This window comes from Rhinolophus sinicus, linkage group LG17, assembly GCF_036562045.2.
Source record: "Rhinolophus sinicus isolate RSC01 linkage group LG17, ASM3656204v1, whole genome shotgun sequence".
Lineage (NCBI taxonomy): Eukaryota > Metazoa > Chordata > Mammalia > Chiroptera > Rhinolophidae > Rhinolophus > Rhinolophus sinicus.
In genome coordinates this window covers 6,472,569-6,499,778 of record NC_133766.1, presented here as the reverse complement: position 1 = coordinate 6,499,778, position 27,210 = coordinate 6,472,569, and the positions used below count along the sequence as shown (strand labels likewise).

Below are 27,210 nucleotides of genomic sequence, written 5' to 3'. Positions count from 1 at the left end.
TTAACCAAGATCGTTGAAAGTCTGTTGCAGGGGCTTAAGATCATTTACTTAACAATTTAATTCACCAACCGATAGAGATTTGAGTACATTCAACCATCTTCTTCCCTAGTTTATGAGCTCCTCTAAAAATCTTTCTTGTTACGTTATCCTCAGTGGCAAGCAGTGTCTGGCACATAATAGAATAATATTTGCTAAATAAATTGACTTATTTGTGTGCCTCCCCTGCTGAATATTGACACAAAAGATCATTTTATGAAGCTAGAGTCTAATCTAGAATAAACAGCAGGATTCTCCTAAAACATCAGAAATTGGGGTGGCTTAAACTCACCCGGAATATACACCGTTTTTAAAAGAAAGCTAAAAATATTATACTTCCTCATCGTCTTTGGCTCATGTTATGGGGGAATGAGGAAAATAAATCAAGCGATTGACCTACATCTGCCAGTACAACTTTGTTTTTCACCGGGCAGCTTCAAAACTAAGTGGCTAAAGTGATTTGGTAGCATAGGGAACAACTCAGAACATTGAACCTTTGACAGAAATCACTTTTAAGAGACAGAAATTGAGAAAGGAAAGAATAAACCTATTATGCTGTTTTCAAGACATGCCTAAAAGTAATAAATGTTGCTGAACTGGCAGAAGGCTAGTAAGGAAGTGTCTCTATTAAAAAGTATTTGGATCAAAGAAGAAAACGTGATCAAAAACAGAATCCGAAGGCTGAAGGTAGGCATCAGCGATCGGTTTGGCAATGCTGACCCACTAAGTTGCACCTGCAACAGTGTTTACAACTCCTGAGTTGGGGGCTAGGACTTCGAAAGTCCACAGAGGCATGAACACACACACACATATTCACAGAGATTAAATGTCCCTGTTAGTCTGACACTGACATCCCCACCATGCCAGCTTCAGCCCAGCAACGCTCCAGATGATGGCCACACACAGGCTGACGCTTGGTAAGTGTCAGTCTGCAACAGGGACTCGTCACAAATGTCACCCCCCTCTGCTCTTCCCATTCACTCTCTCACCCATCCCTACTTTCAGATGCTGAAATAACCGGGTACACAAACAGTATAAAACGGATGAGTTATAGAAATAGTGATTTAAAAATTGAAGCTCTGGGGAAAAAAACAAAATTTTGTTCAAAGAAAACTATGCTTTGGGTTAAAAGCAGATGCTCATAGTGCCAGTAAGAAGCTTTAATTGGGCATTTAAAATTCAGAACCCCAACACCAAGTAACCTATGATCAACATTTTCACTAGGAAAAAAGAGCTCACAGAATTTTATTAATACCCACGATTCTGAAGTTGCCTGTAAGTAACAATGAAATAAATCAACTTCTGATTCTTTTGTTCCTTTTATCATATATGAAGCCTTCCCAGGGCTGAGCTTTTTGAATAGTAGCAAAACCTTGGAGGGTTAATCGTCCAGTCTTTCAGCAGTCTTCCCAGGAAGAAGGCACGCATGAAGATGTATTTGTGAAAGAAAAGTTTTAGAAAATTGTAGAAAACCATATATCCAGTATCCCTAGTATATCTTTATATTTGTGAATTTGCTAGCTCTAGTTGTTTAAATGCTTATATTATCTGGGTACCAAAAGATAGCTGCAGAAATGTCAGGGATTCTAGTTATAGTGATGGGTTGGAATGACATTTTCCTTAATAACTCCTTTTATAAATGTACCGCACAAGCTGAATGTCATTATGGGACTATTTATAATTTAGAGCTTTCTGTCATGATGATTTTATGCCCTGACATGGCACAGAGTAGGCTGGAAACAGCTGTATGCCCCAAAGGGAAATGAAATGATCGGTGTTTCAGAGCGAAGGTATGAAACATGAAAGTGCGAGTATTTCTTACAGATCTTCATGAGACTCATGACGGCTAATTGATTGTAACATACAGTAAAATTATGCCACTCAAGCAGTAACAATTACAATAATAAATGTTATTCCACCAATAAAGTTTCTTTCTTTTAAGTACAGGAAACTTAATTATAAATATAACTCTAATCCTTTGAACTTCCTAATAAACTACATGTATGGCACTATAACAATTAAGGTTTTTGTGCACAAAATGGGTGTTAAAAAGGTTTTGGAAAATTTCAGACAAATCATTTACCCAGTAACAATGGAATATCTTTACACTTGTAAACTTTAACTTTGCAAAAGTGGATTTAACTAACATAAACAGAATCAAGAGAAAAATGTAAATTATTAGGTAACATGAGGATGTACTACTGTATTTGTGGAAAACGTCGGTCTAAACCCCACCATGAATAAAAGACAGTAGGAGGGATAATCAAACTGTCTTGTTTTTGTTTTGTTCTGTTCTGGTTTACTTATTCAGTTTTTTAAATCCATTAAAGTAAAAAATATTAGGTTATGTCTAATTTGCTCCTTATATTTTGGGGGATTTTCATAAGAATTCAAGTTTGTGGAGAATTTTGAATATAATCGTGACAAATACTCTTCATATCTCAAGCTAATGAACTAGAAATGAGAGAAGAACGTTCTAGTTAACTTGTTCACTAGATGACCGGGAGAAAGTCACTTGACTTCTTCTAGTTCCAAGTGCCTAATCTGTCTCATTTATGAAAGGAGATACTTACCAAATGAAGCATGCAACAGCAACAGCAGATGCTTTTTTTAAGTTCTTGAGAACCCTGAAATTTTTATATTCACATGGGTACCTACTAAGAATATTATAAATGTGGACTGAGATACAGAAAACTACTGATAAAGAATAACATACTACAGTAGCTGTTGGTTACACAGGTCAACTCTTATCTACAGCAAATGCCGTAACAAATTCTAATGAAAAAACTCAGCATGACAAAAAGATTCCCCATGCTGTGGCTGATGGCCCACACATCTCAAATAATATTCAGAATATAACAGTCCTTACCAACTGAAACAGAAAAAAGAAAAAAGTAGAAAGTCCTCTATTATTTGCTTGCACTTGCCAACAAAGACAATTGAACCATTCTGTTCTAAATGTTAAATGAGAATCCAATATTGTTGGTTTATTTTAATCCCACAAAAACTTGCATTCCCATTGTATACTATAATTTGTAACAATAATATTACCAATAATTTGTTAACCATAGGCACAAATGAAACATAAAGGTGTGCTGTAAATGATGCAATACACAGATCAATCAATGAATTAAAGGTTGGAATTTATGCCTGTTTTTATTTCATAGCAGCTATGCGACACTTTTGAAAGAGTGTGACTTCAAGAAGATTACTGCACTGAATGTGGTTTGAATCACTCAGCACCTTTTTCCAGCACCTTTTTGTTTCCTATGAAGTGAACAAAAAGCCAACAGCTGCCCAATTTTGATTTAAAATATGGTTATTATTTATTTAAAATATGGTTGAGTACACATGGCTGAGATGCCTTAGAGTCTAAAAAGTAAATGATAAAATATTTCTGAAAGTCAATACAACATGCACTTTTATCATTATCAAAAAGCATTTAATCACGAAAGAAATTCAGAAATGACATGGTCTTGAGGGAAGAAATGAAGGTTACATCTGCATTTTACAAATTTTAAATGTCAGGCTGAGAATCGAAACGTAGCAGCAGTTAACCTGAGCCAGGGCTTGTGCTTACCCTAAGGGCACGAAGTCTGAGAGTATGGCTCATAAAGGTTAGTATTTTCATGTCATAGGAAGGTCTTGTTCGAAGCCTGCATTACTGAACACGGCCATTTTACAAACTCTCTTCGGTAGTGCATCAGGAAAAAACAAATATATCCTATATTTTATAATACATGGGTCATGAAAACATAGTCCCACATTTTCCTCCATCATCATTCAGTGAACTTCCTCTGGCAAGCCTACTGTATACTACGCTTTCTGTCTGACAGACTTTGGTTTGGGTCAAGTACATCTTTTCTTATAAACTGAAGTGGCTTTGCCTTTAGGAACAAGATGCTTCTCAGATCATTTTCCTTTGGCCTACATATCCCAAAATAATTTTTTTTTTTTCTGTTTCTGAAAAAAAGTTTAGTTCCAAACAGATGTCATATATAAATCAAAAGTAAAATGAACACTCAGTCTACCTTCTGTACTTAAATTACCCACAGAAGTTGTTCCAGAATTAGACTTGGGCCTTGGCAGAAGATAGAATATAGCTTTTACAGAACAGTACTCTAGTAGGAAGAGAGGAGGAAAAGGAAGGAGAGGGGAGGGAAAGAAGGAAAGAAAGAAGCAAAGAAAGACAGAAACCTTCAAAAGAATCTCCGAAAAAGGTTATGTAGAAAATTATTAAATATAAATATTTATAATGCATTTTCATCCCAAAGCATATTACTTAGCATTTAAATAGTCCCTTTGGCCCAGGAGTCAACTTTTTTATTAGTTGATTCATAATTCAAAATACAGGTACATGGCAGTATGGAAATATTATGCAGTTCATTTTGAGATATAGAAAAACCTTTTTAACATAGTACATTTTCCAGAAGAGAATAAAGGAGCAAAAAAAATAAAAAAGCCATCAGGAGATATTACAAAAAAATATATTTACATTCATTATTTGTTGATTCAATCAAGTGTTAAGTGTTTCCTACAACGTCTGATGCAGTCTAAAGATACTATGGAAAAATGTTGCTGAGATAAATGTATTTTCTGTATTATCATAGTCACCTATAAGCAAAAGAAGACAATGCAGTCTTGAGCAGACACAGAACTTAGTATCAGAGATCTAGTCTATAGCTTCAGATCTGATCATTTTCACTTATTTATCTCATACAAATAAGTGCTTATACCTTTGGATTGCTCATCTGAAGGGTAATATACCAATTGTCTTGCTTATCCCAGATGGGTAGTTGGAACATTGAGACAGTATTTATGAAACTGTTTTGGGGAAAAGTGTAAACTATGATTTAAATGTCACTAATTTTACCAATAATACTTAAAAATATCTTAGAGCAGATTTCAATCAAAGAAGAATGGATACCTGACCAATATAAACTATTTCATGTAACTTCCCTTGGGCCTCTATTAACGACACATCAATAAAGGGGAGAGGGAACTATTAGTAGCCTCTCTCAGTATTACAGGAAGCTTTCAAAAGGCTAAAATCAGAAAGTATATAGAAAATACCTTATAAACTATGAAAGGCTATTTCTGTGGACTGAATGTTTATATCCCACCAGACTTCATATGTTAAAGTCTAGCCCTCAAGGTGACAGTAATAGAAAGTGAAGCCTTTGGGAGGTAATTAGGGCCCTTATAATGCTTCCCAGAAAGCTCCTTGCCCCTACCACCTTGAAGACAAAGCAAGAAGGTACCATCTATGAACCAGGAGTGGATCCTCACCAGACACTGAATCTGCCATGTTCTCGAACTTCCAGCCTCTAGAACTATGAGAAGTAAATTCTGTTGCTTATAAGCTACCTACTTTCTTTGTGGTATTTTGTTATAATAGTCAGAATGGACTAAGACAGCTATGAAATATAAATGACTATTCTTATCATAACGAATTTTATTTTCTATCCTTAAAAAAAGAATTTTGGAAGTTGTCCAAATGTTTATATATATATATATATATATATATATACACACACACACACACACACACACACGCACACACATACACACAGAGGGTACCAAAAAATAAATATACACATTTTAAGAAAGGAAAAAACTGTATTAAAATTATGCTGGTGGTAACCACTTTGAGCACCTCTTATAATTGCAGAAGTCAAATGTGACTTATATGCATCTTGTGTTATCGGTATATAATAAGTATTACAATTTTAATTCAGTTTTTTCCTTTCTTCAAATGTGTATGCATTTTTCGGCACCCTCTGTATATTACTTTAATCAGGCACAGGCAGCCTAGACACAAGATAATTCTCACCCAGTAGGCAGAGAAGATATTCTAGCTGGTTACATTTTATAATATGCAAGTGTTCAAACTGGAAAAAAACAAAGGGCTCTTTTTTTTCCTCATGAAAAGTATTCAAAAGCATATGCCCTTAAACCAGACAACTCTACTGTTTACTAAGACTTTGGGCAAGTTACATAAAAATCATTGTGCTTCAACAGCAACCTCATAGGGTAAGATGAAATGAGTTAATATATTCAGTAATGAATACTCAAAAACATCAGCTATTATTATATATCATTTAAAGCATTATAAAATTTCTACCCTCTCAGAACAATATGCTAATAAAGCTCAGAAGAATCACTCTTGCTTCCCTTCAAAGCACTAAAGCTTGATACATACAGGGAGTTGTGCTTCTGGTATTATGGGGTAAGCCCTAACAGACCAACTATAAGCTCTAGACTAAACACACACACACAGACACACACACACTTCACTGAGGGCTCTGGAGAGACAAACAGAGCAGGTATATTTTGGAGAAGTAATGCAAACTTGGAAAAAGGAAGAGCTGGGATGAGTTTGCATTTTTGCAACTTTGGCCTGAGGGCAGGACACACTCACAGTGTGATGCAGGATTCCTGAAGCTCCAACAGAAAGCCCACTATCTTCCCTGACTGAGGAACCAGGGAGAAAGCCCAGAATGATCACTGCTGACACAGAGTGAGGAGGGAAATAATGGAAAGAAAAGAGTCAGAAAACGAGAAACCTAAATTCTTATATAACGTCTGCCCAAGTCTTGGGTAACCCCCAAACCAAGCATACGTGTGACAGACTACAAGCTGGTAGACTCAAAATAAATGGACTGAACAGAGAATTGGGCTGCTGAACACCCACAGGCAAGACTGAGTTTATAATTTCAGTAAAATCAAGTTAAACACTTGCTAAAACAAAAAAATCGATACTCTTACAACATTCACAATTTCCAGGAGATAATTCCAAAATTATTTGACAAAAGAGTACATGAAAACTGTAAACCCATTTGCAAAGGAAAAGACAATCAACAGAAACCAACCTTAAGATGATTCAAATGTTGAAATTATCAGACAAGAACTTTTAAGCAGCTATTATAACTATGTTTGTTAATGTAAAGAAAATTATACTTGCGATGAATAATAGGAGAGGAAATTTCAGGAGAGAAACTAAGAATATAAAAAAAAATATCCAAATGAAAATTACAGAATACAAACATACAACAAAAATTAACTGGAAGGACTTAGACTAGAGATGAAAAAGGAAGGGGTAAGTGAACTTGAAGACAGACCAAAAATTATCCCAGCTGAAGAAGAAACAAAAACAGCTGACAAAAAAAACACACAAAAAACCCCAATCTGAAGGGATAATATCAACAGTCAGAATCCCAGTAGTAGAGGAGATAATTGAGGAGTAAGAGATATTTGAAGAAATAATGCCGTAAATCTTTCCAAATTTGGTGAAAGACACAAATTTACAGATTTCAGAAAGTCTGTGGCCCTAAACAGGATTAACTGAAAAAAACATGCCTAGACATACTATAGCCAAACGGCTGAAAACACAATGAAAGAGAAAATCTTGAAAGCAGCCAGAGAAAAACAACAAATTACATATTGGGGAACAATAATTCAAATGATGCAGGACCAGCTATATAGTTTGTGGGTATCAGTGTAAAATGAAAATATAGGGCATATTGTTCAAAACTATTAAGAATTTCAAGACAGCAACAGCAGAAAATTTAACCAAGCAGAGCCCTGCGAAGTGTGGGGCCTTATGCAACGGCACAGGTCACATGCCCATGAAATCAATTCCGTAATGATAATTTACTCCCATCAGGAATTATAAAAGCCAAAAGGCAGTGAAACAACATCTTCAAAATGCTGAAAGAAAAAAAACTGTCAACCCAATGGTCTATACCCAGGGAAACTACCTTTCAAGAACAAAAGCAAAGTAAAGACATTTTCAGATAAAGGAAAACTATGTTGTTACCAACAAATCAGCACTGATATAATGCTAAGAATTATTTCAGGCTCAAAGGAAATGACAACAGAGAAAAACTTTGATCTCCAAGAAAGAATAAAGAGCACTGAAAACAGTAATAAATATCTGGATTTTGTTCTTTATCCTAAATACATCACCAAAAGTTTTTTTTTCAAAGTTTTCAGACTACAGTGTGGAGAACACGCTGTAGGAAAGTGAGGTATGTGAAAAAAATGGAAGTGGGAAAAGCATTTAGAAAGCTACTGTTGTCTTCTTGGAAAAAGATGTACCTAGGACTCTAACAATGCAAGGAAGATGGAGAGAGCCTGTGTTTGAATCCCAGTTGTAACATATAACCTATGCTCTTTCCATCTACACTGGACTACACTTCAACAGGAAAAAAGTACGAAGTATTTTCTTAGTTTATGATACTGGCAGAAGATAAAGCTTGTGCTTCACTCTATCCTGGAAGGGTCTCTAGAAGTATGTTCACAACATTATATGCTTTTGTAAAATTTGCAAAAAAGAAGAAAAAAAAAGATTTTTCCTTAAGGAGCTCCCCCCAAAAGAATTATATATGCGTCAAGCCCCACAAAACCTGAATCCATACTGGATACTCAGATAAAACTTAGTAAAGTAACAGGGAGAGATGAAAGGCATACTAGAAATGAAAATTACAAGTTTATAAATCCTCTTGAGCATTTGCAATAATACTAAACATGTCTCGAATGATGAGTGTCATTGAAAAAGTACCCCCACAAATTAAATTAGTAATATTCAACCTAATGCTCTCTAAATCAACAATCTCAGATTAACATATTGTATGTTCAAGATCTTATAATTATGTCTATGTCAGTGATCAAATATGCCATGAATAATATCTAAACTCATTTTCTCCCTGGGAGTGATTTCTAAAAGGCAATACTAATAAAGCTGCTCTTTGGGTTAATGCATTTAGTATGCATCACTTCATTTCCACAGCAGAGGTATCGGCCAAGTTTTCCTCGAGGACTTTTTGTTACAATACCTTCCTGGCTACATCTTCATCCATTTCCAAAAGGAAAAAAAAAATAAATAAAAATAGCCTTCCAGTAACTTTAACTTCTGTGTTGAGCTACTATCTCCATGATAGAATATTTACATTAATGTGGTCGCTTAAGTATAGGGCTCTTCTCTCAATATAACCCGACAGAAGGAATGTGAAGAGGACTTATCTTCCTGGGAAGTAAAGTGTGTTATGGTTTTAAATGTGATGTGTCGAGTAGTACACGAATGAAGATTAATGGAAGTAAAATTTAATTCTTGTTCTTTGGGCTCAAATGGAAAACCTAAGAGGCTCCATACATTTTGAGAATTAAAGAAGCCTGAATCGAAAATGAAAGTGGACAGCCAAAACCCAGGAGAGAAAAACTGTTCAGAAAAATTAACTTCTACTTCTTTGATTCTTTGACTTTCCTTCCTTCTTTTCCATCAAGTAAAAGCCAAATGTCAGACGATGTAGATGTTACATAAAGCATAAATTAAGAAAAAAAACTTAAGCCTTATAAGGCAGCTATGTTTAACCCATTTTTGTGATTATCATTTTATATTTATTTGCATAGTATTATTTGTTTTTAAACTATATTGTCTTATCTGTCCACCTTTTCATAACAATAATAATGTTTAGTTATGAACTCTGTATTACAATGAAAACCACCCATGATTATGAAAAAATTTATGAACTACTTAATAGTAAATATTAAACTACATGATGACTTTTTTGTATGTTTATCTTTCTTAAATAAGCCAGAAATAATTATATGCTAATAATCATTCAAAAATATTTCAGAAACATTTTAGAGTTGAAGGTCTAGGACCCAGACCTTTGTTCAATTTGTGGATCATGAACTAGTCGTAGTGTTGAGATCACCTGATGGGTTGTTAGAAATGAGAATCACAAGTACCACCTCAGACCTACTGAATCTGAATCTGCATTTTAAGATCTACACCTGTTCTTAATGCACATTCAATGTTGAGATCCGTCCTACATAATGATCCTGACCAAAAAAAAAAAAAAAAGGCAATAGTGAAATTAAAACTGAATATAAAAAACCACAAACAGATTCTCAAGAATCAACTCAGTGCTTTAATGATTAAACCAAGACGTGCAGACAGGTACAGAATTGGTGCCTTAGATTGTAGGACTCTAAGTTTATAGGACCAACGTGACATAATGTTGGCATTTTTTACACCGCCATATTTTTATGGAACTAAGCAATCCTTAAAGACCCTTTGAAGTGCCCCTAAAGCATCATGGAATCCTTAGAGAACCCTTAAAATTACCAAGGTAAGACATGGATTCCTCAAGGATGCTTCACTGCTGCAGGCATTCTTAGAAAACATCTCTATCTCAAAGAAAAAGTCATGATGTAATTGTACACATTCTCCCAAAGTATTAATATGCCACCAGAAGACCCGTATATTCAAGAATTGTCAGTGACTTAAGACACCACCGAATTTGGTACAAACTGGATGGAACTGGGCACCAACCAAGAGAACTTTCCTCTTGTATGATAATGAAATCATTCCATAGAGGCCCATACACATTATCAGTGGAAATAATATCTCCTACCTTGCTGAACCTGAACATGACCTGTTACCTAAGAAAAGTAAGTGATTTGAGTTTCTAATTGGGACCAGCTCAGCCTCATTTTGGAGGGAGGCACTGCTTTCATTCATGCCACATGAACACCAAGGAGGGTAGGTACTAACACTGGTGAGCAATTCAGACAACAGACACAAGTTCCACACGGGTGCTGTCATGCCTCAGCAAATTAACACAAATCCACAAACCCAAAGGTCAAAGGAAACCGTATACAAAAATAAATCCAGAGACAGAAAACCTGAATAAAAACTATGGCTTCCGGCCTTTATAACGTTCTTTTGAGATACTCTCTTGTCCCCATCAGATGCATTACATATAATACAGGTCAGTGGCATTTGGGGGTTAATAACTTTTTCTTCCTTTCTTTAAAGAAACTACAAGTCTAATAGAAATGCATCGACCTTTAAAAAGCAACTAGTCTGAATTCACAGGACTTTGTTGGCCTTTGCTAAGCATGCCAGGAGGTTTGTAAACATTAGGTTGTGTTGTACCAGCAATCACCTGTACAAGATTTGCCATCTTGAACTATAACTGATTTGAAATAATAGCACAGAATAAATTGATCCCAAAGGGCCACAATTCAAACCAGCTTCATGAAAATATGCTCAGAGTCTGCTATGTGCCAGCAGATGGGAAGGCTACAAGGAAGAGTAAGTTATAATTCCAATCCTTCCTAAGGATAGCTTTCCAGTTCTTCACTTCTTAATTTTTCCGACTCCCGTTTTAGAAACTAGTAAAATTTTGTATATATATTAAGACAAATATCAAAATACAATAAAATTAGCAAAAGCAACATTAAGAACAATTGTAAAGTTCTCATTAGTAGTCGTAACTAATTACCATTTGGTAAATTAAGCAATATCTGATCTGCTGACTAAAATAATCATCATACAAACCAGCCTGGGAAACGAGACATATAATACATATATAATGCACATACTCTTCTAAAATTAAAATACTCTCTCTTACAGTAATTCTCTGAAAAGACTTCAGTTAAGCCAAACAAACTATTAAGATAACAGGAATGCCAAAATGATTTAAAAAGATAAATTCATTAATAGTTGTTAGATATTTATGCATACTTGGATATAGGTGTGTGCATATTTGTTTATATTTACATATATCTACATCCATGCCCAAATGTTATCTACTAAGATTATAGCTAAGTAGCATGTTTTGTTCCAGGATTTTAATAAGCGTGATAAGATTACAAGTTAAAAAGCCTTGCAGATCAACCAAAATATTCTAACTCCAAAATGACTGCCCCTGTATAAATTTACATCTGAAAAGTAGTCCATTAACTATTAAAGTTTATCATTACAAAATAGAGTGTGCCAGAAATCCTTAAATTGCCCCTTTCAATGGGACAGAAGCAGTTAGAATGTTGCTAGGAGCTGGGCAGCAAGGAGCTAAGTCTACAGTTTCTTTCTGGAAACTAGCCTGAGCAGGCAGCTGATGAGCAGTTTCCTTTTTAATTAGAGTCGCTTCCTGATTAATTAGTCCCAGAACACTTAATGTAAGGCTCCACTGTGCCACTGGGACCAACAATGACTCTCCTCGAGGTACTAGGTATCTTTTTGTCCTGAGGATCAAGCTCAATCTCTTTTCTGTTCAAATGGGAAAAGGTCTTTTCACAGAAGAGGGACGGAGAAACTGTAATTCAGTATCATCATCATCAGTCTCAACCAAAATAAAAGGGATATTTAAATTATCCAGGGGAGCTGCAGAAAATGTTGATTTTAAATAGTATGTGATAAAGATCAATTTCCCTTATGACTGCGCGATCAGCTCTAAAGGACTCGATGAGACAGAAATTTTGTAAACATACACAAATCATTGATGCACACAGTTCAGCTTCGAAACCCATCCAAGTAAAAATCTGAGGTCCCTAGAAAGTAAAAAAGCTATAGAGACTTTGATTAAATAATCTGCATGAAGACATGGACCCTTACTTAGAATACCTAAGTGCCAACTAGACAGATGGGTAGGAAAACTAAAATAAGCTTTCAATTAAAAATTGCCATTATAGTTTTTCAAACAAGAACTGAAGATTTAAAGAGTTAAACCTTTTCACATCATTTTTGCAGGTATCAAGGTAAAAGTCATCCATTAAAATGTTAAGTAGTTTTCATAAACATGTCAGAAATCAGTGTCTTAAAAGGTAGAAATGATTGATTTATTCTGGCAGTAGTAACAAGTAAAGCTTTCTCTTACAGAAGAAAGTCTGCATAACCATAATATTCCAATCCAGGAATAAAATAGTTTGGAGCAAATTTTACCTGGTGTATTCATTATTCATTAAGAATAAAACTGTTCATAAAAAATTAAAGTCTATTATGTGCTTAAAAGAAGCATTAACTGATAAAATAAATTGTGAATCCAGAAAGAGTAAAGATTTAATATGGAGAAAAAGGGAACCAAATGAGAATCATAATAAATTATTATGGTATAACTATTCTTTTAAAATTGCAACACATTGAATTAATTACAATACTTAGTTTGAAACGCTATGGAATTAATATATTAAGTAAACCAAAAGCCAGTTTAGGAAATAAAGCTTTCAAGTCTGAAAAAATTTTGCAGTATCTATAATACCCCCAACATGGTATTTATCTAGGATCTTCTTGAGGAAGCACAAATTTCACAAAGGAACTAAACTTTTCTATGGTTCACAATAACCTTAAATTTACTCAGTGGTCTTTTGCTTTTATCATTTGTTGTTTTTTGTGTGTTTTTTTCCGATCGAAAAAGGAGGTAGGAACAAGGATATGAGTTTGCAATAGAAGATATATTCCACAACATACTTTGGAATCTTTGTGTGTACATTAACAATTACATATCTTCTACATAAGCTCTAAAAAAGTCATTATTTATTTCATAATGAAAAAAATGTTTGTTTTTTTAATTAAAGTTTATTGGGGTGACAATTGTTAGTCAAGTTACTATACATAGGTTTCACGTATACAATTCTGTAACACATCATCTGTATATCATGTTGTATATTCACCACCCAGAGGTAGTTCTCCCACCACTAAAAAGACAACTTTTCAATGCCTACTATTGAAGGCTAGTCCCTAAGAGCTACTCATGAAAAGTGAAGACAAAAGTGAGACTTCAGTTAATCAGCTCTGGTCTATAATTCAATATGTTCTATTAAAAAAAAAATTATAACTTCTAATCCAATTCTTCAATTACAATGCTATAGCCAATTAACCCCTCTTTTTTTTAATTTTTTAAAATCATACAGCACAGCCCTATAGAATTTAATTCATTTGGTCATTAAACAAATATTTATTAAAGGCTAGTGCCAGGCTCTGGGGATACAAAGTACAAAAAAAAAAAAAAAAGCCAGTTTCTCTATGATGATACAGTCTACTATCTCGTCAGTTTAAAAATCAGCTAAAAGCTATGCAACTAAAAAGCAGCCTGATCTGAGAAATTCACAGGGAACAGAAAACCAAGCAAATACAAAACAACAAATAATGCAAACCACTTTTCAGAGCTCCACTATGGAGAGTTAAGAAAGGGAGGCAGGTATAAAGAGAACGGAAGATATGATGATGGACAAAGAAATATAAACGGTAGAGACACAAAAAGAGAAAAGAGGATACTGAGAAAGAATCATCACATCATCAAGGAAGAAGCTGCAGAACGGAATGGCTACCAAAACATGAGGAGAAATGTGTGCTGTGTTAGGAGGCTTTTTGGTACTTGTCTCCTAGGAACCCGTGGTCTCTCCTTCTTATTTCACCTTAACACTAGTGAATGGTAAACATATCTAACCATAAATTTGAAAGGAAAAGTAAATCAAAGCCAAAGCAAAAACCCTGGAGAAAACTCGTCACATCGTATTACCCAGAAAATATAAATCCGTATGCTCTAGAAATATGTGAAGAGAAGGTCAATAAAGGTATTATGAAATTGGGATCCAGGAGTCACACTGTAATCCCAGGCTCTTGAAAATTTGTGAGATGTAAGAAAAACATGCCTGCTTTCCCCTTCTCGTTAATTCTATAGCTATGAAGACAGCTTTCATGCCACTGAGTCACCTGCGCTCAACAACATCCCAAAGCCTTCCCCCCGCAGTGCACGCCTACTCTCATTCCATAACATGAAAATGAAGTAACTTTAGAAAATCATCTTTAATTTACCTCCAAATGATTTACTATGTGAAAGGATAACAAAAACAATATTTGTTACAAGAAACAACATTGTCACTTAACTACCTGAAAATAATTAAGAATATATTTTTCACTGTTGACAGAAAGATGTCAGTGCTGGGGTGGGGGAACCTTTTAGTTCTCAGTTTCACAGATAGTGGTAGTTTTCATTACATGCAGGTGTCAGTAGAGATATGATAGAAAACGAACAAGCTCAGAGGATGAGGACCAAGAAAATCTGATTCCCATTATGCTATGAAAAAATAATAAGCAAAGGCATAATTATGGAGTAGGAAACTACTGTCCTGGTTATGCAAGAAAAGAGAGAAAAGATAGTTTCCTTTTTTTAATAATTAAAAAAGAAGGTACATTTTCTTAAAGAATCTCTTTCCATAATTCTTGGTTCCCTTTAATAAAAACCTTCTGTTATATACATGTCAAAGGCATTTACATTACAACATAGTGAATAGTCTTTACTCTCCTTGCCCACCTTATTGTTATTAGTATTTTGGTTAATACATTTTTTAAAACTATAAATTTTCTGGATAAATTTTTGTAAATTTTATGGCTACATCAATAGCAGACTAGTATAAGAGCGTGTGGCGTTTATAAATACCAATGGTACAGACCCAGCTGGAATAACCCCATTCTATCAAAAAGCTCATTTCCTACAACCAGCCAAGGTGGTGACAGAGAACAGAGCAGCTGTGTAATTAAGCAATGAAATCTAGTGTTGAGTGTTGTTTGACTAACATACTGTATTGGATTTTTAAAACATCAACCAGGTAAAGAAAAAGCAAACATCTACCTGTAGAAATGATGAACAGAGTTTCATTTAGTTATAGAAACTTATCAAATTAAAAAAATAACTGATATCATAATTTCACTTTTCAATTAAATACTCACTAAAGGTTATTCAATCATAAGAAAAATACCGATTTAAACATTTCCTCTTGAGAATGTCCAGTGGCTATAAGTATAGTACATTCCAACAAAAGAGGAAGAATTTTTCTGTTGCTACATGTTTTATTAGAAGCCATCTGCTACAATAATGCGATGGAGAACAGAAAGAAGACAGGCTTTCTCCCCTGAGCAGTACCAATAATTTGACAAGAATAAACACGGTGACGCCTTATCTGTCCAAAAAATGCTCAAGAAAACAGAGAACTTGCAGAATCTTAAAATGGTTGTTTCTTATTTATATTCCAAAAAAGCTTTTTGGCAGCAACTGCCAAAGTAATATTTGCGTTGCCCTTTTAGTTCTCTGAAAGAGGTTTGACTGCATGCTCTCTGTAGTTTCTGAAATTGCACTTCTTCGTCACAAGTTTATACTCTTTTATATTTAGCCAATAGATGGTATTGTTTTCAGTTCATTGAGTTGAAAAATTAATATGCATTCCCATCCGAGCACAGTACCTGGTAGACAACAGGTACTCAAAGATCTATTGAATAGACACTATAATACTACTTATTACAACTCCGTTACATCAATCCTAGGTGACCAATTAAATAGTCTTGTGATACCATTTTGATATGACATTTTCTGAGGTTTTTCATTTCATATGTTTATTCTAACAAGCATAAACTTGTATTACACTCTTCCCATTTAACAAGGGACAAGCCTTGATCCATGAACAGTGAATGCAGTTGGCCACTGCGGTGGGAGTGAGGGAGGGAAACAGCACACTGATTTCACTTTCTAAGGCTCCCCCGATAATCCAAACCCAGTCACTAACTGGCAGATGAATCTACATAACTCACCCCTACATGGCACTCCCTCTCCTATCCTGCTCAGGCATCTGTAATTCCAAACTTAGACAGACATCATCTTCCCTGTGCAGTTTTCCGGGGCTCACCCAAGCAGCGCTGTCACTACCTCTTCCTGATTTAAGATACCTATTCTTTAAGGTATCTTAATAGGTATCTTTAAGATACCTATTCACTACTTCTTGATTTCAGATACTGTTATATAACCTGTATCATAATATACTTGATCTACCCATGTACAGGCCTGGCTGTGCCTAGGCTACACTCTGCAAGGCTATAAACTCTTTTCGTCTACACAGCCCTAGAAACGATGAAGAGCCTGGCCCCTAAAAGATGCTCAATAAAGAGTTACTGAATAAGTGAGTGAATTAGTAAGTGAATGAGATTAATACCTGCCTTGCTATCTTGATTATATCAGACAGTCACTAGGAGTGGTTATTAGATAGTATCATTTGACTTTATGATACACTTAAATACGCATAATCACTCAAATATGAACGCATATAATCACCATAAGTTTTAGGGTTCAAATATTTCATGCTGTTCACCAGCTAGAAAACAACAAAAAATAGCAAAATATAAATCTGACACTTGATGCTTGTAAAAATATTCCTTCTCAATTCCACCAGCTGTTATTCACATAATGTGCTCTTGTGAAAAAATTATTAAAGTAGAAATATACACACATATTAAAGCAGAAATATACACTGACACCAACATCCATTCTTACTATTATCATGTTTTTGATGTAATATCGTGTTGGTTAAAAACAGAACTAATCTCGAATACTTACTGTGTGCCTGGCACTTTGTCATTTTATTTTATTTAATTCCCACAACAATCCCATTAGGTACTACTAACATGCCTGCTTTACAAATGATGAAACTGAGACTTAGAATGTTGGGAATAACGTCTCAAGGTCACAAATGAGTACGTGGGAGGAGTGAGACTCAAATCCAAGAGGAAACATTGGTGCTCACTATGGAGGGAGATTCTGGGTTCAGATTTTAAGCTCTGCTGCTTCTGACCTTGGGCATATTCCCTACATGACTCCTGGCATACATGGTAAAGCTCTTATCACATATATGAGCATATACTGTATTGTCAAGAGTTCACAGATAATATGGCGAGAAATTACTCTTTATTTTTCTCCCAAAGCCTGAAATCTTAAAAGATATGAATTAACACAGCTGCTTAGCAGAGAAAGGGATATGGCAGCTGTTACGCCATGAGCAGCAATTGAAAGTATGCAACTTGTTATTTACACGAAAAAGTGATCTGACACCCAGTGATGGTCTCTGAACATTTTTGCTCAGCTAGCCCCATCAATAAAAACTTTTTTGAGCATAAACTTCCAACATACTCGTATGCTGTATACAAGTATAACTATATTGAAATCTCATATAACATAAAAGAATAATTGATAACACTTGAAATGCAAATACATTGCTAAATAGTTATTACAAAGTCACTAAAACAGAAAAATGAAAGCCAAGGCATAAAGTGCTCACGGGTGACAGTGGTGTATTGTTTACCATCATCAACAAGTGTTCACAACACAAAGTAGAAGTGTTCCCTGCACCCCACCAATGCAGTTTTTAAATAGGTTCAAACATTTGTGACTTATTGGAGTTATGAAAACAGGATTTATGTAAAATGCTGTCCAGTGAGAATAATATGAAAAGAGCTTCCTACCTTTGTGATGAGAAGTCGGTATCTATCCAGCATTGCCTGGTTGTCATGGCAGCCTGCTAACAACTGCCATACCTCTGCCCTCAAAGCTTCAGGGACGCCACTCTTCACCAGGGTGGATAGCCCTTTCGGTCGTGCACCAAGGTTATTGTGCCTGAGCAAACAAGAAAATCAAATGTTCGTATTCCCGTCACCATTGCTGACCTGCTCTTATGGAAAGTACATTAATGAGTTTATAAAAAAGAGTAAGCCTGCATCAAAAAAAGGGGGGGGGGGCATGACATTGTGACAGCGTTTAAGCTCTGTGATGCCTTTGACTATTTTTCTTGATCATTTCTTCTTTATTGCTGAGCCATGTTATCCCACCGTCAAGAAAAGGGTTACTCTTTTTTTCCCCTTGAATTTTCTTTTTTTAATCATCCTATGAAGTTACTCATGAATGAATGTGTTAATTAAATACTCCTAGGCAGCATTTCAAGGCATAAAAAGAACCATCTGAATCCCATGAGATGAATATATGGCAAGTTGGCTAATGGTGTGGGGTCTGGAGGGGAAGGGATGCTGAAGCTGAAGGTGGATCACAGGCCTATGCCGCCTTGACTGTACCCCTACGTCCTGACCCAAAGTGCCCCCTAAGGAAGGACCTACCCCTTTCCTACAAAACCTATACAACTTCACCTTGCTCAGGGAGCAACACATACTCATGGGTCTTACCCACTTCCCAGCATGTTCAGAACTGGAACAAAGGCAAATGTCTCTTATCATGAAGTCACTGATCACACAGTAGGTATGCTACTATGATAACCTGCCAGTCTGAACAAGAAACAACTGCAGTTCCAGTCTTGTGAATATAAATTCTATTCCTCAACTTTTTCGGGGTGTCTAGCTTGAACCTGAAGCTACGTTCTCTGCCTTTTTGCTCAAATTTTATCTCTACTTGAATTTGCTGCTCACTTTTGATCTTTTAGAATGGACCCTGGTGTAACCATCTGGACTCCAACCCTTGATGATGTACTCTGGTTTGTTCTAACATCCCAGGCTCTCGTTTCAAGTTTTAAACCTTAGAAGTCCTAGAAACCATGCGCCTGCTTTCTAAAATTGGCCTCCCATCTACTCCACCCACTTCTCTAGTGCATAAACCCGCTTCTGTCTCCAGCACAGTGCCCCGTTTGGGCATGCCCTTTCCATGCTGTCGCCATACTGTCCTAACTGGGCCATCTGGAAAAACCGTAATAACTTTGACAACTCAAAAGTTCAAGTGAACTCATCCCATTAATATTTTTAAAAATCTAGCATATTTATATCCATTCTGTTTTCTTTTTTTCTCTTCAAGGAAAACTTTTATACTGTTGAATTAGAGCACTTAGGCTGACAATACTACCAGGCCTGAGGCAAAATGAAGTAAAGAGAGGTAGAGCTTATACAATTTCCCATGCTATGCACGACTCAAGAACAGTTATGCTGCTAAGTGAACAAAGCAGGTTCCAAAATAGTGCCATATATGGTAACATTTTAGATACACATCCTCTCTTTCTCAAAATTGTATATATGATATTATTTTAAATATTCATATTCTTTCTCCCTTTCTCTCTCCCTTCTCTGTCTCTCCAATACATTTTACTCCCTCACAAACCCCATTGCTGATTGCTTTTTAAAACCTGCTTTTACCATGTATAAGGAAAGATGTGGAAGAATAGACTCCAAAGTATCTGTGTAATAGAATAAAGAGGGAAAGAATTCCTTTTACTTTCCTGTGCTGTTTGAAATATTTAGAATGATCTTAAATTCTTTTGTAACCATACACAAAAAAATGCATTTCAATTCTTTAAATTTCTCTCATGTACTTAAATTAAAATGTAACTTTGGTTAACTTGGAAACACGCCATAGCTAAATATGGTCCACAAAATATGTCAAGTAGAGAGAGAGTACTGGTTATTCTTGAGAAGACTTACACCTGAGTAAACTATTTGACACCTGGAACTTTCTTCCAGCTGCCTCTTCTTCACTATCCAACTGAGTTTAAGATTAGCAAAAGAAGTTAGCTATATTTTTAATAAAAATTTTTTAAAAAGAGAGAGAAAGAGAGAGAGAGATTAGCAAAAGAGTATTATGCCACAAGAGAACCTGGGTCAGTTGTAAAAGGATCTTTTTCATAATGTATTGTTTGGTTCTGATTATACTTTTGAATAAGAAAAACATTTGTGGTTTGAGGGTAGCTGAGTTTCCGTACTCTCGGTGTAGAAAACTGACAACTAAGCACAAGTGACACCATTTGAAAACAAGAAGCAGTTATTCAGAAATAATCCTTCCGAATGCCTCAAATTCAACAACAGGCCCAAATGGAGTCACTTGTGCTAAGCCCCATGTCAGTACACCAAAACTTCATACCTACTTAATGGAAGTTTCGGCTTCCCAAGGAATGCAATCTTAGCCAGTCAACCTGGAATTTCCTGGTCAGCACTTGTGAGGCCATCTGCCTGCCAGGCCCTGTCTTCCACTGAAGGCAAGTGACCTGGCCTGAAACAACGCACTGTTTGTTAGTCCCACCCTGTCCCTGTCTATGAAAGTCTTCCATTTTGTACAGCTCTTTGGATAGGAGATGCCCGATTCATGAATCATTGAATAGAGCTAATTAAACCTTCAAATTTGCTTTGAATTTTGTTTCTTAAATTCTTAACAGAATCTGCCATCCTTAATACCTGATCACTCTGTATCTAATTGGGTACCTCGCCCTTCACCATCCCCAGGTGACAGCTGAGCATCCTGCCTGTAGAATCTTGCCAGGGGAATTCAGCCGGGATCCCCTAAAACCCCTGGAGTTTCCTCTTACTGATTTTCCATCCACAGACCTCCACTGTGCTCGTTGGCCATAAATTCACACTTTTCTTTGCTGTTATTTGGAACCGAGCCCAGTCTCTCTCCCCCACTGCAAGACCCCATTTCAGGATCCCAATACCTATCACAAGAGACCCACTTTGAATAGTCTACCTAACTGTCGTTAACAAGTGTCACGAATAGTTTTGCTTTAACACTAACTCGGGGCCATCGAAATTGAAAATTGTCCATCTTAAAGAGGGGAATAACATAAATGAAATTAGTAAAAACAGATAAGATGAATTTAGACAGGTGGACGACGTTTACATGAATACACTAACTCTGGACATAGTGTATGGGAAAACTGTGAAAGATTTTCAATGCGGGCTAAAGAGATTACTGAACACCCTTTCAGTGGTATGTCGGAGCTTCTCAGAATTATCTGATGCCAAAGGGGTATAAGCCTTTGTTTGTACTTAACCAGGCTAATTTACAGCTCTCAACAAATAGAAGATAATGTGTAGAAAGCTGATAATAATGCAAAAGTTTTTTGTCCCTAGCTAGGCAAATGAATTTCAGGTAGAAAATATGAATCTCTAATTCAAACCCTCATTTTGAATGGTTTTAATACCTTACTGATTCCTTATTAATTAATGAGATAAAGAAATTCTGAGATTTGTTCATCTTATATTTGTACATGTAAGATAAATTATATTTCTGTTTAACAAAGGCAAGGCAGCTGGCCTCCTTCCTCTTAGGGTATCTCCCTAAAAACATATCAGGCTCAACACTTTGATCAGGAATTGGACAAACCAGTTTCCAGATTCTCCAATGAGAAGTCATGAGCCTTCCAAGCCTTGGATCTGTAAATACACATCTCCAAATTAACTCAAGACTCTCTCAGGATATGCACAGGAGATTACCATAAAAAACATTAACTTGACTCATAAGAAGATAAAAGAAGTTTTCATTGTTCTTTCTTCTACTGTATAAAATGTGAAATTCTTCCCAGACTTTGTAGTTTCTCCTGGACTACCTGCAGGCTTATCACCTGATTCGCATACTCAAATAATCGTGTTTTCCATATGTCTATATTGGTATGGTGGAATACTTTCGTTGGCAAGATTTTTCCATTTTACCAACATATGATCTTTTTAAAAAATTTAATTATAATAAATATAAACAGTACTTACAATAAATATAAACAGAGTACTTTTTTGTATCTCCAGATAAAATACTCCAAAATGTAAAGTAATAGTTTTAGTCAGAAAGAATAAAACAGGCTGAGCTACAGTTCATAATTAATGGTGAAATGAGTATTTCTAAACTCTGCAGCCCCTTTTGGTAGAAACAGACTTAGCAGAGAAAGGAAATGTAACCCTTTAACAACAGATATTTACATGTGTCAGTAATAAAGCATAAAATTGACTACTCTGAGCAATGTTATGTCTGACTGAAATAAAAAGGCAAATAATCTTCCAAAAGCAAGTTAAATAAGACCCTGCTGGAGGGAAGACCTAGCCAAGCATAAAAAGTATCTATGAATTATATTTTAACTTTTATGGTTTCAAGTACATTAAAATATTGATATTAGGATATATAAACACATAGATTTTAATTAATACAACAAATTATGTAATATAAAATTTAACTACTACAACATCAATTATATTAATATAAAATTTTTTTAAAAAAATAAAATTTTACCATCTTCCTAGCAATTCTCCCCAAGAATATAGGATCTTCTGGGAACAGTCCTTAGACACATCACCTGTTCCACTTGAGAGTTCATTATCACTCTCTGCAGAAGAAACACAAAAACAAAGACAACAAACATTATATTATATATTATATTAAATATTTACATATTATAAAACAAGAAACATGACTATGTGGCTAAAAAAATACTTCTGATTATATTATTACACCCATTGCAAAAAATATTAATAACAGTAAAAACTTTATTCATGTAATGTTTCTTTAGTGTTCAGAGAAACATTTTCAAAGCATAAACTTTTTATGAAAATACTTACCCACACTTTACATAGTATGAAATTGAAAATACCTACAATACCTTTATCCAAAGAGTAACATGTAAAAGCTAATGGTAACATAACTAGAAACTCCTATATGATGCTCTACTCACCAGATTAATAGTCTTAAATAGTTATATTTTATTGGTGAGACTAACAAACACTAAAACCAGGGTCAGACAAATATATCAATATATAACACTGGGAAACACATATATAACGATACAAACAGACCAACAACAACCTGAAAGGTAAAAATAAAATTTAAGGTTTTAAACATATATTCACAAGTACAAGATATTTTTGACTAAAGGAAACTGTTTGGCCTTTTAAAATGGCAACTTTACAAAACATTCCAAAACGTAAAATAATAGTTTTAGAAAAAATAAGATGGGTTGAGTTACAGTTTACAATCAGTGGTGAAAATGAGTAATTCTAAGTTCTATCAATCTTTTAAGGGGTAACAGAGTTACTAGAGAAAATAAATGTAATGGGCACAATTTATCTACATTATAACAAGGACTTTGACACAGTACTACCTAAGAGAAGGCTGGAGAAGTACTGCCTGAATGATAAAATAAGCCAGATAAGACTCTGGCTGGCTGACAGCAAGTACAAGGTTTCCCGATGCTGCGACCCTATACTAGGGAGTGGCATAAAGTGACTCCCACAGGGATCTGTGTTAAGAACAGTATTACTGAGCCTACTATACATCCAATGAGCCAGGTATCAATTAATCCAGATTGGTAGCTAATTCAACACCAGCATATCATTACTGTGATAGGTAAAGGTTTATTTGGCCAGGTTAAGAGATTTGGTCACATCCACACCCAAAAACTATATCCTATTTTTAGTAAAATATAATCAAAACAGAGGCACACACACAGGACAATGCTTCAACAGCTTTCAGACAGTATTGGATAAACCAGAATTATGAGGGACATATTACTGAAAAAGCGAACATTCTTCTGGAAATGGGGATGAAGGGTCAGAGGGTGGACACTAACACACGGCTCTACAATGACCTCACACAAGCATCTTTCCAAAGTCTGCAACAAGTTCACCATGAAAACAATACACATCAGAGATGTTTTCAAAGCTAAAGCAAATGAAATATTACTAAATATTGGAGTAATAATGTAAACAAAAACAACTAAAGCCTTAATAGTAAAGTATCTTCAAGAACTATCCTCTGTAAACAACTATCGTTTATAATCATTATTATTTTTCATCTAAACCGAGGCACTTTTGAGAGTTAAAAGGGTCACTATTAAAAATCACAGAAAACAGGTCAAACTTAGACTACACCTCAGGCAAGCAGGGACTGCTTGCCACCTTTCTTGCAAAGTGGCACCAAGTGTTTAATGTAAGTACTTAGAAATTGGTATTCAGTTAAACAGGATCTAAGAAGGTCCCATCTTAAACTCTATTTGCTCCACAGAAAATATGACAAATTTCCAAAATATTTGATGAAGTTGTACATGCTAAATTGGAGAACAAAATCTAAGAACACAATGAAAAGGAAAAAGAAAAATGGGAAAAAAAACATCACCAATCTTGATTATAATAAAAATCAGAAATTACTATTAATATAGAGAATCTGTCAGATTCTTGTGGGAACAGGAAGCCCTAAGCGTGAAACAAAACCAAAATGCCAGAAGAAATATTAAGAAATCTGACTACCTATAAATTAAAAACTAAGGTATGCAGTATATTAAAAAAAAAATTCCAACATATTACACAGAGCTATTTTCAATAATATACCAAGGTTTTACTAAACAAGAATATCCAACAGAGAATTGGGCCAAGGACATGAATAGAGCATAGGTCACGAAATATAAAATACAACTAGCCAATAACGAAAGCCCTATCTCATTAATAGTTTTTCAATGCAAATTAAACAATGAAACATATTTACCAATTAGATTGGCAGAGAGTATAAAGAATAAAAATAATACCTGTGTTGTTAAAAGTATGGGGATTCAGGCAAGAAAGTTGATGTTTAAATGAGAGCAATCTTTTAACTTATTAAGATTCTAAATTAATACACTTTTAGATCCAGCAGCGCTATTTCTAGAAATTTATTCTCCAGAAATACAATTGCCAGAGATAGACATAAAAGGATTTCCATTGTATCATTGCTTGCAATAAGAAATTGAAAACTATCAAGAATCCATCAACAAAAGTTTTATTAATTAAATTAAGGTATAGTCATTCAAAAACTACTATCCAGTATTTAAAAGAATTATGTAAAACTTTATATGCTAATATGAAAACCACCCAAAATATATTATTTTGTAATGAAAAGCAAGAAACAAAAGCGTAATTTTTAAAGATGGTTTTATTTTAGTAAATAATATTGCTTATGACTACAAAGACCTTTAAAAATTGCTGTAAGAATATACACCAAGCTATTTCAGCACCTAATAGTATGTTATCACAGAGTAGGCATTCAATAAATATCTGGGGAATACATCTTTTACTTTTAAGTTTTACATTTCTGTAATATTCTTGTCTTTTACAATAAGTCTGCATAACTATAATAAGCATGGGAAAAGGATTTTTATCTTTTAAATAATTCCTACTGCGATATGAAACAAAAACCTATTGTATTATTATAAAGCTCTGCTAATGAACCATAAAATCATCACTGATAAATAACAATGTATCATTTTCCTGACAATCTTCCAAGTTATTTTCCACCACAAAAAGGAAATCAGAACTGTAAACACCTAGATTAGCAGAGGAAAACCATCAGGAGAAGGGAAGAAAATAAGCACACTGAATGAAGTACTCGTAAAACCAGATCCCTGATGAATAATTAATGCTGAGAGGACAGCAAGTCAGGGGCCAAATATTTGGAAGAAAAATCAGACTTAGCCAAGGAAGATAGAAATCCCCGTCTTTCATTTATTTTTTTGTTATACTTATTGGGGTGACAATGGTTAATAAGATTGTATAGGTTTCAAGTGTACAATTCTGTAATACATCCTCTGTATATTGCATTGCGTGTTCACAACCCAGAGTCAGTTCTCCTTCTGTCACCATATATTTGATCCCCTGTTCCCTCTTCTACCTCCTCCTCTCCCTCCTTACCCTTTGGTAACCACTATTCTGTTGTCTGTGCCTATGAGTTTTTGTTTGCTTGTCTTGTTCATTTGTTGCTTTCAGTTTATATCCCACATATGAGTGAATCATATGGTTGTGAGTTTTTTTCATCTAACTTATTTCGCTTAGCATGATATGCTCAAGACCCATCCATGTTGCCACAAATGGCGGTATTTCATCTTTCCTTATTACTGAGTAATATTCCATTGTATATTGTACCATCTTCTTTATCCAATTATCTATCAAAGGACACTTCAGTTGTTTCCATGTCTTGGCCTTCATGAATAATGTTGCAGTGAACACAGGGGTACATATATCTTTACAAATAAATGTTTTCAAATTTGGGGGTACATACCCAGAAGAGGAATTACTGGATCATATGGTAGTTCTATTCTTAATTTTTTGAGAAACCTCCATACTGTTTTCCATAGTGGCTGTACCAATTTATATTCCCACCAGGGAATGTAAATCGAGGGTTCCTTTTTCCCCCAATCTCTCCAACACTTGTTATTACTTGTCTTGTTGATAACAGCCATTCTAACAGGTGTGACATGTATCACTGTGGTTTTGATTTGCATTTCCCAAATGATTAGTGATGTTGAGCATTTTTTCATATATCTGTTTGCTGTTTGTTGTGTCTTCTTGGGAAAAGTGTCGGCCTTTTTTATTTATATTCTAGGCACTACGAGTATTCCAAGTTTTATAGGTATTACCTCATTTCATCCTCCAAATAACCTAATGAAGTAGTCACTACTCGTTTGCCCACTTTAAAGATGAGAAAATTAAGGCACTGAGAGGTTACATAACTTGCCCAAGGTTACCCTGCTAATAAGTGATGGAGAGATGGGATTTAATCTCAGTTTGAAACTAGAGTCAAATATTCAGTTTGAAACCAGAGTCAAATACCTATCCTTATAGTTTTTCATACCATGTTTCTATAGGAGACTGTGTTTGGCATTTATCAGATACCAGTCTGTACTAATTGCCAACATCTAGCAAATACTGGGAACCAGAGCCAAGAATGAAAAAGCCAGGCACATTTAAAGCAACATGCCCAAGAAACACTACATTGGGAACAACAGATTTAATGGAGAGGTTTTAGGGGTATTCCCCTTGGTGCTTAGGAAGAATAAATATGAAATTGA

At 35.1% G+C, this 27,210-nt stretch overlaps 1 protein-coding gene across 4 annotated transcripts in view; it reads right to left on the bottom strand.

Moving 5' to 3' along the window:
• RABGAP1L (RAB GTPase activating protein 1 like) overlaps nucleotides 1-27,210 on the bottom strand; it is a 423,826-nt gene that overhangs the window by 288,901 nt on the left and 107,715 nt on the right. For all 4 annotated transcript variants that reach the window (XM_019725918.2, XM_074322089.1, XM_019725841.2 and 1 more), the window contains exons 12-13: nucleotides 22,632-22,725; nucleotides 18,113-18,263 (exon numbers count right to left, since the gene is read on the bottom strand). In XM_019725918.2, the coding sequence (XP_019581477.2) occupies nucleotides 18,113-18,263; nucleotides 22,632-22,725 (245 nt within the window). The remainder of the gene's footprint in view (nucleotides 1-18,112; nucleotides 18,264-22,631; nucleotides 22,726-27,210) is intronic.